General features: G+C 47.6%; 1 protein-coding gene, 1 long non-coding RNA gene and 1 other non-coding gene across 6 annotated transcripts in view; 1 reads left to right on the top strand and 2 right to left on the bottom strand.

Annotated features, from left to right (window-relative positions):
• LRRC1 (leucine rich repeat containing 1) overlaps positions 1-6,177 on the bottom strand; it is a 129,351-nt gene extending 123,174 nt beyond the window's left edge. Inside the window, exon 1 of the mRNA XM_070456673.1 lies at positions 5,926-6,177. Within this exon, the coding sequence (XP_070312774.1) occupies positions 5,926-6,084 (159 nt within the window). The 5' untranslated portion in view covers positions 6,085-6,177. The remainder of the gene's footprint in view (positions 1-5,925) is intronic.
• A 171-nt stretch (positions 6,178-6,348) lies between these two features.
• The window catches only part of LOC110149649 (uncharacterized), a 55,415-nt gene continuing 45,830 nt past the window's right edge, over positions 6,349-15,933 (top strand). For 2 of the 4 annotated variants that reach the window (XR_011483968.1, XR_011483966.1), the window contains exon 1: positions 6,352-8,944. This is a non-coding gene — a long non-coding RNA (uncharacterized lncRNA). Of the gene's footprint in view, positions 8,945-15,933 lie in introns of all 4 variants that reach the window. The other 2 variants (XR_011483967.1, XR_011483965.1) reach the window with 2 other exon arrangements.
• LOC139031634 (U6 spliceosomal RNA) lies at positions 14,241-14,347 on the bottom strand. The gene has a single exon (XR_011484140.1). It is a non-coding gene; the product is annotated as a U6 spliceosomal RNA (small nuclear RNA).

The raw sequence follows: 15,933 nt of genomic DNA, 5'->3' as shown, positions 1-15,933 counted from the left end.
TGAAGGACAAGCTCTGGGGACCGCGACGGGTCTTTTCCTTCCTTCTAAGGTGAGCATCACCCCCTGAAGCCTCCCCTCCGCCCCCCAGAGGGAGCCGCCTCCGAGCCATCACAGGGCCAGGCCCCGCCCCTGGTGCAAGTGACAGGGGGTTGGAGGCGGGGCCTGGCTCCACAGCTGACCGTGGCCGAGCACGAGCCGCCTTCGGGATGACTCCTTAAATATGTCTCAGTGGCTGCATGGGCAAAACTGAAATTATAAGAGCTAAAGTGAGTGGTGATTCCATCTAAGGGAAATAATTTCCAGAGAGCACTTAATGCAGTCTTTGGCGCTCACTCAAATCTCAGTAATTATTATTAATAAGTAGCAGGCACTGAATGTTTCTAATCAAAGACCCTCCAGTGTCCACCAGCCTAGGGCAAATGACACCTCCCCCCCACCCAGGCTTCAGTTTCCTCACCCGTGAAGTGGGGGGTGTGGGTGGAGGGAGGAGAGGTGGGGGGCTGGGCTAACACAGAACAGAGTCAGGGCACAAGGAAGTGCTCGCCTGGGTGAGAGGCCAGGCTCTCTGCAGGAGAACTGGCTCCCTAAGGAGAAACGGGTCAAGCGCTAAGGGGCAAGCGCTCTCTTGGACGCTCTTCCTCCTGGGCTTGCCTTCAATTATTTTCATTGTCATCTTACTTGCTGTGCTGTGCTGAGTCACTCAGTCATGTCGGACTCTTTGCGACCCCGTGGACTGCAGCCCCAGTTCATGGGGGTTCTCCAGGCAAGAATACTAGAGTGGGTTGCCATGCCCTCCTCCAGGATGAGCTGAGCTAAGCTGAAGTTGCTCAGTCGTGTCCGACTCTTTGCAATCCCATGGACTGTAGCCTACCAGGCTCCTCCATCCATGGGATTCTTCAGGCAAGAGTACTGGAGTGGGTTGCCATTTCCTTCTCCAGGGGATCTTCCCAACCCAGGGATCAAACCCAGGTCTCCAGCATTGCGAACAAACGCTTTACCGTCTGAGCTTCTAATCCTCCAGGATAATGTTACTTAAAGTCTGTCCAAATATAAAGCTTTATATGCTTTAGCCCTTATAAAACTATAAGGTGAGATGATGTAAAAATCAGATTAAAAAAAGCAACAAAAAGAGAACTCAGCATGTACTGAGCACGACAGGCAATGATGACCATGGGGCTGGGACCCCTCAGCCGGCCATCTGTCGCTCTCCTCTAATGGACTGCCCTGAAACCCCTGTCCACGAACTCCCAGCCTTCACTTGACCCCAAGAGATGACTTCTGCACTAAGTCCAAATCTGTCCTTTTCCCCCTTGGCTACAACTGAAAGGGTGCACACAGAAACAGCAGCAGGAAATCCTTTTGGCACAACGCACTTGTGAGGTCACCTGGATTTTACAGAACCTATGATTCCTTTAATTATTACCTAAAAGGATATTAAAAATTTAACTTTTTTTCCCCCAAATTCCCAGGAAGTTGCCTTAAACTCCAGTTTAAAAGACATTGTTTCCTCAAAAATCAAGAGAATATTATATTTTGGTGAAAGAAGAGAACAATTGTATAAATATTATAAATTTGTTATATGAAAAAAAAAAACACTCTTTCCTAATAAAAGTGCCTTACCATAATATCCAGAAATCTTGAACATCACAGACCTAACTGTAAGTGCTCTGCATGCATCCTCTCTTTCATCCCCAGAAATCACCCTATAAGGTAGACGTCACCGTGACACAGGAGGAAGCCAAGGCTTGAGGAAAGAATGCAGGTGATGCAAGAGCAGCCCCCGAACTGATGCCAGCAGCCCCACCCCTGCTCCTTCCAGACCAGCCCGAGAAATGGTGGGACCCGGTGACAGGAGGGATGGAGACAGGGTGAGTTCCTGAACCTGTGAGCCCGGACAAACCACAGGTCCGGCCTCCAGCAAAGAAACTGCTGGCGAGAGGAGCCACCGCACATTCAAACACAGCGGGCTGAAGATAAAGCGGACTTATTCTCAACAGATCACAGCTGAAGAGCCTGCAGTCACACTCAGAAATTATGTTTATGACGCATGAAGACGACTTCAGAAAGACAAGACAGTCAAAGTGTCCAGCATGGGGGAACTCCCTGGCGGGCCAGTGGTTAGGACTCAGCGTTTTCACTGTTGGGGGCTCAGGTTCAATGCCTGGGGGGAGGGGGACTAAGATCTTGCAAGCCTCGCGGCAAAAAAATAAATAAATAAAGTGTCCGGCACAGAACAGACAGAGGACAAAGGCAGGCAGGATAGGACACCGAATTCTGGATGTCTTTTCTGATTCCAACAGACCAGTGCACAGAAGTTAGGTGTGGGAAGGGCGATCACGATGGTGAAGAAACAGCACGGTGTCCCTGCGACGGCGTGTAAGGACACATCCAGGCAACAGGCGTGCCCACGGTGTCCCAGACACTGTCCTCAGTTCAGCCACGAACTGAAACTCCCCTGCCCACGTGAAGCTTAAGCTCTGGTTGAGGAGACAAAGAATGAGTAAGTGAGGACCCAGTCTGGAGTCAGGGGGTGATAAGTGTGCTAAGGGCTAGGAAAAGAATAAAGCAGGATGGCAGAGAGAAGGAAGGGCAAGGGCAGATGGCATCTGGCAATCGTGGAACCATCAGCTGAGCTCTAAGAGGAGGGGACAAGATGAAACTCAACTGTTTAACCTAGAAAGGCTTGAGAGCACTCGCCGCAAGTGTCTGCTGCCTGGTAGAGTGGGCCCTGCAATGGTCCAGAGAGACCACAGCAAACACACGTTTGAAGGTATCTGAGAATTGTGCACACCGACAGGAAAACTGATGGTGTCAGGAACACAGAGAGGAAAGCAGGAGAGGCAGACAAAACCTCTGCACCACGTGGATGACCTTCTGAAGACCTGACTGTTCTCTGACTTCATTAGAGAAGGCCAGAGGCCACAGCAGTGATGAGCTTCAAGGGACAAGAAAGGAGCAGAGGAGGATCTGCATCAGACTCGGCAACCTTCATTCAACAGAAGAACGGGGGCTTACTGAGCAGGACCCATTGGACACACAGCTCATGCTCCTAAGGGGGCACCTCAAGGCGTCTCGTTAACATACATCCCAAAGGGACCAGCCGGAGGAGGGGACGGGGTGAGGGGGCTGAAGGTGAGGACTCTCAGTCTGTCTGTGGGCTGTGGGTGGATGTGGCTGTCTGTGGGTGTGGCCACTGCTGAGGGCGCTGATGCAGGTTCAGCAAGAGGTCAGCAATTAGGTCAGTAACCACCACTGAGTCTGATGACTGGGGTGCCCGCTCCACCCACACCCACCACACTTGTACTAAAGTCACAGTCTCCCCACAAAGCTGCAAACTGCTCACAGGATTCACATCTTCTTTAATCTCTGTATCCCTGACAACTAGCAAAATCCTGGAAGGTCAATAAAGGCTCGACTGAGGCCAAGCTTTCATGACACGAATAAACCAGAGGGGCTGAATAACTGAGGGTCTGAGAGCCCACGAGGCCAGCTTCCTGTTCAGTTGGCAGACGCGTGGCAGGGGAGGCAGGCGGAGGTGGCCACAGCGATGGGATCTCACTGGCTGAATAGCCCTGAAAGTCACTTCAATCCTGAGTCTCACTTTGGAAAATGAGGGGACTGGAGCAAATCAGAGGTTGCACATCTTTAGGGAGAGGAGACGCTTGTCATGATGCTGAAGGCTGAGGTGTGTGTGTGCCTTTGCTGTTGGGGGTGGGGGACCAAGGCTGCAAACAAACTGCAGAGGGAGCTGGTACCACAGGTACGGCCACCACCCCAAGGACCCTGGAGGTGTATCAGCAAAAGGGGCCCTCTGGTGATGTGGCGGTTAAGTGGACAGGGGCTGGAGGAGGAGGTCAGGCCAGCGGTGAGCAGCACCAATGAGCCACTCGCATCTCAAAGACTGTGAATGAAACGCCCGTGTTTTCAAGGCTGTTGCTGGAGTCTGGCTTGCACACACACAGGCACACAAGAAGGCAGGGAGAAACATTTTACACAACTTGAAAACTATAAAACTACTTTAAGAGCTATAAGAGCAATTATCCATAAGCAAGATCTCCTATAGCCTTTGAAAAGCCTTTTTTTTTTTTACCATATTTACTGAGGGCGAGCCAACGGTATTTTGAGCTTCTGAGAAGTTTCCATTTAGAATCAGTAGGAATACCTGACACATCCAAACCCCATAATTTCCCATACCAAGCTGGATCTCCCAACATTACAGAAAACCCACAAACGTTGTGGAAGGCAGTAAAAAGCCAATCCAGTCACAGGAAATCTTCCAGTGCTATAAAGGAAAACAAACAAACAAAAACACCACAAAGAGCCCTGAAACATTTCTAGTTGAACAGCTTTTCACTCAAGCTTTAATAACTTCATTCTGAAGCCCTTGAAAAGTATTAAATTACATATTCAATATTCCTGACAGTAGAAATGCCTAAAACTTATTACAACTTAAGACAGTAAGTGAAAAAAAAAAAAAAAGACAGTAAGTGAGCTCATGACTTTTAAGTCAAATTTAAGGCAGCTAAAGGCCAGATAAAACCATGTGTTTGAAAATGCCTGCAAAATAATAAATGCCGGAGGGAATTGGATGGCTTTTCTGCTTCTAAGCTAAATAAAGCTTGGGGGGGGGGGGGGGGAGCTTTGCAAAGATCCTAGTGAGGATAATCCCCCCTCAACTGCACAGAGCAAACCATCCAATCACTTCTAACCGGGGACCAAGGAAAGTTAATCCAGGAATAACAACACTTGAAATACTGAGGAAAAACACAGTTCAGTTTAAAACGCTCTGCCGGGCCGGAGGGCGAATCGGGTCATTCTAACAGGCCAGAACATTTGACCGCTGAGTATTTTCGTGACCACGTCTCGGCTTTGTGTTAACAAAGGGTCCAGCAGGAGGACGCTCGGGCCTTCAGGTCGGCCCCGCTGCCAGCAGCCTCCGCACTTCCTGCACACCTTCGGATCAAGCGCCCAGACTTCCTGCAGAGCCCTGGATGCTGGGCTACCTTCCTCCTTCGGGCTCTCGCAAGCTAAGTTCCCCAGGCAGGCTCGAAGCGTAAAAGTTTCGCAGTCCCCGAGTGACCCTCCATTAAAGCACAATCAGCACGTGTCGCTTCGACAGGTCTGGCCGGGTAGGGTGATTAATGTCCGGCAAACAACTCAGAAGAGGTAAATGCGACCCCTGCAAAGGCAGCAGTGAGCAGGCTGAACGCCGCTGCTCCAGGAGCCCGGCGGCAAGGCTGGCCCGCCGGGCGGAGGCTCTGCTGGCATTTGCCGCGGTTCCTTTCACGCAACAGGTCCACGCAGAGCCGGGTACCTGGGCACCTGCCCACACAGCTCCGTCGGGGCAGCCCCCGCCAACCCCGCCCCGCCCCGGGCGGCCGGTCCTGAAGCCCGGGAGGGCGGGCCAGCCACGGGCTCTTCCCCGGACGAGGCCGGGAGCACATTCCTCGGGAGATGCCGAGATAGCACGGCCAGCCCTCGCGCTGCCCGCCTCCTCCTCTCGGCCCTACCCGGGCCAGAGGGGAACCGCGCCCCGGCCGGCGATCGCGGCGTGGCGGGGCCGAGGGGACCGGCCCCGAGAGCCGGACGCCGGGCCGGGCTCTCCCAGCCTGGCACCGTCTCGGGCCTCCTGGCCCCGCACTCGCCCGCTCACAGGTGCCGGGCTCTGGTCCCTAGATGTGTATCTAGACGGCGTGTCTGCACAGGACGTTTCCCCAAAGCGCACACGCTCCGGCGACCACAGCAGGTCGCTCCGTAGAAAGAAAAGGAACTTTGAGGAGGAAGCAGCAGGTGAGCGCAGGTAGACGTCGTGCCCGCGAGACCTGGCGGCCAGCGCCCCCCCCCCCCCAGGTGGCCAAGGGGACGGAAGGGGGAGCGGAAAGGAGGGGACGGGGCGGCGGGGCGCGCAGGTGAGGCCGCACTCACCTCGGGCAGCTCGCGGAGCTGGTTGGCGTCCAGCAGCAGCTCCTCCAGGCTGCGGGCGTAGCGGTAGACCTCCTCGGGCACGTAGAGCAGCGAGCAGTGGCGCCTGTCGATGGTCTCCACATGACGGTTGCACCGCCACAGTGGGATGCAGTGGAACATCGCCGCCCGCCGCCGGGGCCCGCGCCGCCGAGACCCGGGCTCCGCGCCCGCCCGGCGGCCGCGCTCCGCCCGCCGCGCACCCGCGCGCCCGCCGGCCCCAGGTCTCGCTCGCTGGCGCCTCGCGCCGGGCTCCGCGCTCTCAGCCGCGCGCAGGCAACTCGGCGGGAGCCCCGCCCACCCGGGGCCCGCCCACCCCGCGCCTCCGCCGCTTCCGACGCGCGCCGCCCACCCGGCCCCCGCCCACCGCCGGCCCCCGCCCACCGCCGGCCCCGCTTCCGACACGCCGTCGCCTCGCCACTGCGCATGCGCCCCGGTGGGGGGCTGCGCACGGGGCCGCTCTGGCGCGAGGGCCTCCCCGCACGGCCTGGGACCCGAGGGTCGGCGCCGCGGCAGCCGGGCGCTGGCGGTGCTGCCCCCGCCAGCCCCGGCTCGGGCTGGGCCCCGGGGCGTGTCCGGGGAGCCCCTCTGAGGGGGTGTGGCGGGGAGGGGGCGCGGGGGGCGGCGGGACAACTTCTGAGGTAGCTGCGCGTACCTCGCTCTCCGCTCCCCTCGCCCCGAAACGCCTTTCCCTTCCGGGGTCGGGAGGCACCGCCCCGGAGCGTACCTTGCGCGCCCTGGGCGACCCCGAGCTCCGGTTTCCGGGCGCGTTTGAGGCGTCTCCGCCGTGCGGGTGACTTTACTGCCCACCCCGCCTCAACCCGCGGCGTGCGCGATGCTCGGGCGGCCCTACAGGTGAGCGCGCCGCCCCTAGGCCTTGACCTCCGGCCCGCGGGCACCGCCTGCAGGCCGCGGTGGAGGCCCCGGTAACCTTCGTCTCTCCATGCAGTGAAAGGAGACCCCGTTTACCAAACCGCCAAGGACTTAGGCGTCAGGGAGTCTACGAGACCCTCATAGAGGGGATGGCACCCCATGGGCAGCCCACAGACACAAACGAGCAGGCAAAGGTGGGTTTCTGAACCCATTGCAGCCCGGCCGGACATTGGTCCCTGTGACCTGCCTGGACTGGAGGGAAGAGCAGGGGAGGGGGCAGGGGCCCGCCAGATGAGCAGCCTCCGTCTGGCTCCTGCGTTTCTCCACCAACACTTAGTCTCTTGCAAAGGGTAGATTGCAGCCCCAGAAGAAGTAGCTGGGAGGACCCAGGAGGCTCACTACTGGGTGACCATGACCTTGCCCCTGATTCGTATCAGAGGACTAGGGCCAGCACCCTGAACTTTCCCGTCTTCCCGTCTCCGAATAACCACACTGGCTCCTGGGCAAAAGGTTGCTGACGAGGTCAAAACCAATCACATTGATGGATTGTTTTCTCGGGGTCGACTGTGACTCCCCACCTGGGCGCCCCTTCGTCCTCACGCCTGCCCCTTCAAGTGAACTTGATCCTCTACCAAGACAGTACTCAAGCTCTCCCCGCGAGGCTCTGCCCCAAACTGTGGAAGCTAGTCAAGGAGTCTGAAGTCAAGGAATCTACATTTCTGCAGAAGACTGAGAGCTGAGCGTGCTCTGTGGTCAAAGCAAATTTGGGTCTGAAACTAGTTTTTGCAAGGCATAAGTGGTCTGAGTTCCAGCTGTGCATGGGACAGTCCTTGTGGTGTGAGTGAGGAGAACAGTTCATCATTTCAGCTCTTCTAGGAGAGCTTTTCACTTCCCAGTCGATGAGGACTGGGCCAAGTACCATGGCCTTGTCTGTTTCTACCGGGCGTTATCACCTTAACTCTAATTCGAGCCAGTCTCTTAACTCCACTGCTGTACCCAGTCCACCTTGTCTTTGTCCTGGCTTGATTTCTGCATTCTCAAGGGAGGTTACCTGGACTTTGAACCTTAGTGACCCTTCCTTCTTTCTCGCATTCCAGAAACCCACTTTGTGACACCTTTGGTGGGAGACTGGTTGCTGCCTGAGAGCCTAGGTCTAAAAAAAGTAAGCAAGTCACTGGCCTTGTAAGTTTTCCAACTGCTGAAAAATAATAATGAAAGGAGACCTGGCCCCCTCATCTTCACCTGTTGATTTCCAGAATTATCACACGAGGTTATTATCGTAAACACCAAATGTTTTTAAAATGAGGCTTATCTTTTTAAGACTCCAAACTTCAAGAAGCATACCCTATGTGCCTCTCCATGGCACTTACACTTCCATATATTAGATTATTTTTACTTAATCTCCAAAAGATTGCGACCTCTTGAACCACAGGTACTATTTCACTTGCTCTGTAGACCCCAACAACTACCATAGCACTATATGTAGACTGATCAAATTGCCTTGAATCTTTGGAAAGCCAGAGGCAGAATTCTTGAATTTCCTCATTTTCAAAGATCTGCCAAGAATCTGAAACGTTAGTGTGGTAATAGAGAAAAAATGAAAACACTTTGTGGAGAATTACAGAATCAACTCTTTATCTTCCTGAAGAGTTTGAGGGTTTCCCTACTGACAAAAATTCTAATTTCTTTCCTTCTGTGTAAATGTTTTGACTCAAGTTAAAATGTAAATAACGATAGAAATCTAATTTTGTTTGGAATAATGCAATTAATTTTCAGTGTGACCACTTTTCACACCTTTGGGGCTAGAGAAGTCCACCTTTCAGCTTTGTTGAGTAAAAACGGTTGCTTCACTTTTATAAGCCTCAGTTTTATCAGCGCAAATGAGGACAATGGTCCACAAGTTGTTATTAGGATTAAATAAGATGATGTAAGTAAATGCTTAGCAGAGTATCAGGCACACGCCTATTCAGTCAATAAATATTCACTGTGTACTAGTAGATCTGTGTAATCAACATCTGTCTTTGTCTTTTGGATCACTCACTTCGGAGAAACCAGCAGCTGTGTTGTGCAGCCCCATAGAGAGACCCACGTGACTATCGCCCACAGCTAAGTGAGTGAGTAGACTTGAAAGCCAACCCTCCTGTCTCAGTCACGCCTACAAATGATTACAGAACCAGCCAATGCCCTAACTGCAACAGCATGATAGACCTGGACCCAGGACCACTTTAAGCAGCTCCTGGACTCCTCTAACTCTCAGAAACTGTATGAAACAAATGTTTCTTATTTTCAGCTGCTAATATTTGGGGTAATTTGTTACACAGCGACAGATAACTTGTAAATGTACTTATCATGCTCCCCAGATGGTACTCCAAGACAGATCTTGTTAAGAACAATAAATGCTCCATTAATGGTGGTGGTGTTGCCCTATTATTATTTCTTTGGTTATGATAGTTATCATTGACAGTGAAAGTCCAAAGCGATAGCTGATAAGATGGGGCCAAATGAGAATTCAGAGTTTTGAGCATGTGAATTTTAAAGGGAGACACCACCCCTTCACTAGAATGACTAAAACACAAAAGATTGACAGTCTCAAGTGTTACTGAAGCTAAGGAGCAACTGGAACTCAGGCTTTGCTGGTAGAGGTATAAAATAATAAACACTTTTGGAAAACAATTTTTAAGTTTTTTATCAGCATATACCTGTCTTGATGATCCAGCCATTCTACCCCCAGGTAGAATGAAATGAAAAAAATGAAAGCTTATTTCCATACAAAGCCTTGTTTACAAGTGTTGGTACCAATTTTGTTAAAAATAGCAAAAACTAGAAACCATCCAAATAGTCATCACTAGATAAATGAATCCACAAAGTGTACTATATTGAAACAATAGAATAGCAACAATAAAAAGGAAGTTTGTGCCTTTTCTACTGCTTTCCTAGTATTACTAATACTTGCAACACTGTGGATGAATTTCAAAAACAGCATGTTTAGCGAAAACAAAGCCATACACAAAAGACTATATACTGTTTGAATCATTTTATATACATATCAATTCTAGAAAGTGCAAACATATATTGCAGTACAACCTAGGTCATTGGTTACGTGCAGTCAGAGATTGGAGAAGAGATATGGAAAGAAAGACTGATGGCAAAAGGCATATCAAACAGGGAAATTAAGTCTTATAGGCGATGCAGTGCTGGAAGAAATTTGCATAAGAATTGCACCACCCTCTGGGAGACCTATACCTCAGCTCCCCTAAACTTGAATTTAAGGATCTTTTCTAGAGATTATACATCTTCACTGTAAGGGAAAGACATCCAAATCCTTCAAGAAGCCTGAGAACCTAAATAATCTAAGGGATAAACTTGTTTAGAATTCAGCCACCTTTATAATCAGCACTAAAGTCACCACCCTAAGATCCCTTTGACTTCCTGGTGTGTGTGTGTGCACGCTTAGTCACTCAGTCATGTCTGACTCTTTGCAACCCCATGGACTGTAGCCTGTCTGGCTCCTTTGTCCATGGGGATGCTCCAGGCAAGAATACTGGAATGGGTTGCCATGCCTTTCTCCAGGGGATCTTCCCAACCCAGGGATGGAATCCAGTCTCTCTCAGATGGATTCTTTACCATCTGAACCACCAGGAAAGTTGATTTCCTGTACATTAATATTCTACCCCCATCTCATATTTTATTGGGAATATTTAACAAATTTAGTCTTTTATTAAATGTGGGCCTCGTTTTCCTGTCTCTTCTTATGCCTAGTAATTTTTAACTTTATCCTAGACATTATGAATGATAGAGTCTCTGGATTCTGTTATATTCCTCCAAAGAGAACTAATTTTGTTTTGTTTTAGCACACAGTCAGCTTGGATGAAATCAAACTCCAAACTCTTGTGTTTTAGTCCATTCAGGATAAAAAATACCTACCATATACTTAGTGATTCATAAACAACAAAAATGTATTTCTCACAGTTCTTGAGCTGGGAAGTCCAAGATCAAGGCACCAGTCGATATGATGTCAGGTAAGGCCTGCTTCCTGGTTCACAAGTGATGATTGTTTCACTGCGTTCTCACACAGTATAAGGAGGCCGGGGAGCTCTCTGGGGTCTCTTTCATAAGGGCCCTAATCCTGTTCATGAGAGTGCCACCCTCGTGATCTAATCACCATCCAACTGCTTTGCATCATATTGGGGAATACATTCCAAAATATAAATTTAGGAGAACACCTACTCAGTCTATAGCCTTGTATCTTCTCTGCTGGATGTAGCTGAAATTTTGTGTTGAGTTATTTTATTCTTAACTGGGATTCTTGGAAACTGAACTGCACATGTGTAATGAAAGGTCGGCCAGAGATAGGGATGGAGTTGATGCAGAATTGAGAGCGCCCACTGTCACTCAAGGTCTGCCTTTACCACTCAAGCAGTGAAGAATCCACCTGAAATACAGGAGACACAGGTTCAATCCCTGGGTCAGGAAGATCCCCTGGAGGAGGAAATGGCGACCCACCCCAGTATTCTTGCCTGGACAATCCCGTGGACAGAGGAGCCTGGCGGGCCACAGTCCACAGGGTGGCAAGGAGTCAGACGTGACTGAGCGGGTGATAGATGGATGAATGGGTGAATGGATGGACCGTCAGTCAACCCCTTCTGAGGCTTCTCTCACTTCCCATCCGCTTTGGTCACCCCAACCCTGACCAGACTGCTCTAAACTTTGGCCATTGTAATATATAGAATAAATGTTATCTGTTCTGTGCAGTAGAGAATAATGGCTACACTTGTCGAAACCATGAAACAGAACCTCACCGAGTGTTATTTCCCCTTCCCAGTGTAGGCTCCCCTTCAGTTTCCGCTTCATTTTTGTCACTCTCCAGTACCTTCAGATGGTTTTTTCTTGTTTTTTTCCCCCTATATTTTATGTTTATTTATTTATTCATGTGGGATCTTAGTTGTCTGAGTAGGGATTGAACCCACGCCCCCTTGCAATGGGAGCTCAAACTCGTCACCACTGGACCACCAATGAAATCCCAGATAGCTTTTTCTTAATGTTTTGCCCAACATTATCATTGTTTGCTGTGAGGTCAGTCCAATGGTAACCACTCAGTCACTATTTTCTGTTTTTTATTAATCATAATCATTTGTTTATCCAGCTTTATAGGTTGTAATATATGTAAGCAGTCTAAAATTTCAGATGATGAAGACTTTAATCTGCTCCTCCATTGAGAGAAGTTACAAATGAGCAGTTCAGCCTATCTGCTCTTCTGTTTTTCTCAGTCTTATAAATGTGCTCACGATGAGACAAATATTGAACAACATTTTGCCGTGGTGGAGATGAGCCAAGCACTGTCTGTCATGTAGGCTGGTGTAAAGAACTCATAATTTTGCCTTGAATTTTTGCATCTGCTGCTTACTAGGGACGAGATCTTGGGTGAATCATACTAACTCCAGCCTTCATTTTCTTTGTATCTTCAAAAGAGATGAAAAATGCCACCCTCAAAAAGCTGTCAAGAAAACTGTGGATTAACATAGTGGAAAGAGCTTTCTGTGCCACAGAAAATGACACATTAGGCATTAGTCACTGTCAGTATTCTCAGTCAGCAGCCAAAATAAAGCCTGTGGTGTGTGTACTCTGTTTGGGTAAACAGTATGTAAATTATTGGATTGGGAGAAGTTAGACTGTAACATTTTTCAACATGAAAGAGTATACCAGAGGAGCCCAGTAAAAACTATAGCAGCCACCACTGAGTCCATTTTACTTTTTCTGTCTCTGTTTCACAACCTCCTTCTTCCGAAAAAGCAGAGCATGTCGGGCAAAGCCTAGAGGAGGCTCCCAAGCTCCCTTTCTCAGGTTGGGACGATGATGTCCAATTGTATAATGCATCTTAGTTTACTTTAAACCTGTGCTCCTTGCAGCAGAAGCACAGAGTCTTAACCACTGGACTGCCAGGGAAGTCTCAATGCATTTTAGTTTAAAGAACCATAACATACATCATCTCACTGGATTGAAATGTAATTTTTAGTCGTTTAGATAAACACAGAGGTTTCATTTCTTGCTTTATTTATTTTCCAACTTGATCCACAAAGGATTTAAGAAGGTCCCACAAATCATCCTTTTCCTATATCACTCCTATAGTTATAATGCCTACTGTATAAATTAAGGTAGCCTGGATACTAAGTCTTCACTGAAAGCCAAGACTCACTGCATAAAAAATAAGAGAAAAAGATATCAGTGAGCAGAACCGTGCCCCTTCTAATGATTCAAATGATTCAAATACCACTGCTAATAAAAGTATGTTGATCAGTTCACTAAAATAAATCTAGAAAAGGTCATGTTTCTCCAGTGAAGTTTGCATCATCCATAAAATTGATGTAAGCTTGATTGGAGAAATAATATCTTTTATGCCCTGTCAGAGTAAAACTTTGTGAGGTTGCTGATAAAGCTTTTTATAAAAAATTTAATTGAGGTATAATGGACATAAAAAATTATAAAATATTTAATGTGTATCTAATGGTGATTTGATTACACATGCAAAAGTATTCCTTCATCTAGTTAATTAGCATGCTTGTCTTTTTCTTCTTTTTCTCCTCTTTTTTTTTTGATGAGAAGATTTCTGTTCTAATTTCTTAGCAAATTCTATTTATACAATACAGTGTTATTAACTATAGACATCATATTTTACATTAAATACTAAAACATTCTTCATCTTATAACTGAAACTTTGTGCCCTTTTACCAACCTCACTCTATTCTTCCTGGCAAACCACCACCTTTCTACTCTGTTTCTATGAGCTTGAACTTTTTTAAATGATTCAGCATATAAATGATACCATGTAGTATTTGCCTTTCTCTGTTTGATTTTGTGTGTGGTATAAGAAAGGGATATAGCTGTTCAGTTTTCCCAGCACCATTTACTGAAAAGACTATCCTGTCCCCATTGTATATTCTAGGCTCCATTGTAAATCAACTGACCAGATATTTATGGATTTATTTCTGGGCTCTCTATTCTTTTACATAGATCAATGTATCTGTTTTTTGTTTTGTTTTGTTTTGTTTTTTATTAGTTGGAGGCTAATTACTTTACAATATTGTAGTCGTTTTTGTCATACATTGACATGAATCAGCCATGGATTTACATGTGTTCCCCATCCCGATCCCCCCTCCCACCTCCCTCTCCACCCGATCCCTCTGGGTCTTCCCAGTGCACCAGGTCCACGCACTTGTCTCATGCATCCAACCTGGGCTGGTGATCTGTTTCACCCTAGATAATATACATGTTTCGATGCTGTTCTCTTGAAACATCCCACCCTCGCCTTCTCCCACAGAGTCCAAAAGTCTGTTCTATACATCTGTGTCTCTTTTTCTGTTTTGCATATAGGGTTATCATTACCATCTTTCTAAATTCCACATATATGTAAAAATATGGAACGCTTCATGAATTTGCGTGTCATCCTTGTGCAGGGGCCATGCTAATCTTCTCTGTATCGTTCCAATTTTAGTATGTGTGCTGCCAAAGCGAGCACAATGTATCTGTTTTTATACCAGTACCATACTGTTTTGATAACTACAGCTTTGTGATACAGTTGGAAACAAGGACACTTGATTCCTTCAGCATCATTCTTCTTTCTCAAAGTTGCTTTGACTTTTCAGAGTTTTTGGTGGTTGCATACAAATTTTAGGATTGCTTGTTCTATTTCTGTGAAAATTTTCATTGGAATTTTAATATGAATCACATTGACTTTGTAGATTGCTTTGGGTAGTATGGACATTTTAACAATATCATTTTTCCAATCCATGAACATGAAATATCTTTCCATTTAATTGTGTCTCATTCAGTTTCTTTAATCAATGTCTTTTGGTGTATAACTTTCACTACCTTGGTTAAATTTATTTCTAGGTATTTCATTCTTTCTGATGCAATCATAAATGGAGTTGTTATCTTAATTCCTCTCTCTGATGTGAAAGTGAAAGTCACTCAGTCATGTCTGACTCTTTGTGACCCCATGGACTATACAGTCCATGGAATTCTCCAGGCAAAATACTGGAGTGGGTAGCCTTTCCCTTCTCCAGGGTATCTTCCCAACCCAGGAATTGAACCCAGGTCTCCCACATTGCAGGCAGATTCTCCACCAGCTGAACCACAAGGGAAGCCCACTTTCTGATAGTCTGTTGTTAATGACTAGAAATACAACTCATTGTAGTCTATTAACTTTGTATCCTGAAAATTTACTGAATTTGTTATTAGTTCTAACAGTTTTTGGTGGAACTTTTATATCTATATAATATCATGTCATCTGCAAATAGAGATAGTTTTACATCTTTCTCTCTGACTTAGAGGACTTTTTATTCTTACCTAATTGCTCTGGCCAGATCTCCTAATGCTGTATTGAATAAAAGTGGTAACAGTGGGTATTCGGTCTTGTTCCAGATCTTAGAGGAGATCTTTCAGCTTTTCACCATTGAATACTATGTTAACTGTGGGCTTATCACATATCACCAGCTTCCCTGGTGCTCAGACGGTAAAGAATCTGCCTGCAGTGCAGGAGACTTAGGTTTGATCCTGGGTAGGGAAGTCCGCCTGGAGGAGGGAATGGCAGCCCACTCCAGTATTCTTGCCTGGAGCATCCCATGGACAGAGGAGCCTGGTTGGCTACAGTTCATTGGGTCACAAAGAGTCAGACACGACTGAGCGACTCACATATAGAGTTTATTATGCTAAACTGTGTGCCCTCTACACCCAGTTCATTGAGTTCATTTTACTATAAATGAATGTTGAATTTTGTCACTTTCTTTTTCTGCATCTATCAAAATGATCTCATGATTTTTTGTACCTCATTTTGTTAATATGGATGTTTATTTCCATCCCCACGTTAGGGAAGCTTTCAGCCATTGCTTTTTCAAGTAAGCTTTCTGCCCGTCTCTCTCCCTGTCTTCTCCTCCTGCACCCCTATTATGTGAATACTGGTCCACTTGGTGTTTCCCCATAAGTCTCTTAAGCTATCTTTGCTTTGCTTTTCTTTTCACCCTTTTCTTCTCTTTTTGCTCTTCTGATTGGATGGGTTTCACTGCCCATTCTTTGAATTCTCTGATTTCTGTCTTTCTCTATCTT

This window comes from Odocoileus virginianus, chromosome 27 (genome assembly GCF_023699985.2).
Source record: "Odocoileus virginianus isolate 20LAN1187 ecotype Illinois chromosome 27, Ovbor_1.2, whole genome shotgun sequence".
Lineage (NCBI taxonomy): Eukaryota > Metazoa > Chordata > Mammalia > Artiodactyla > Cervidae > Odocoileus > Odocoileus virginianus.
Note: the sequence above shows the minus strand (reverse complement) of the source record. Positions and strands in the feature narration are given on the sequence as shown.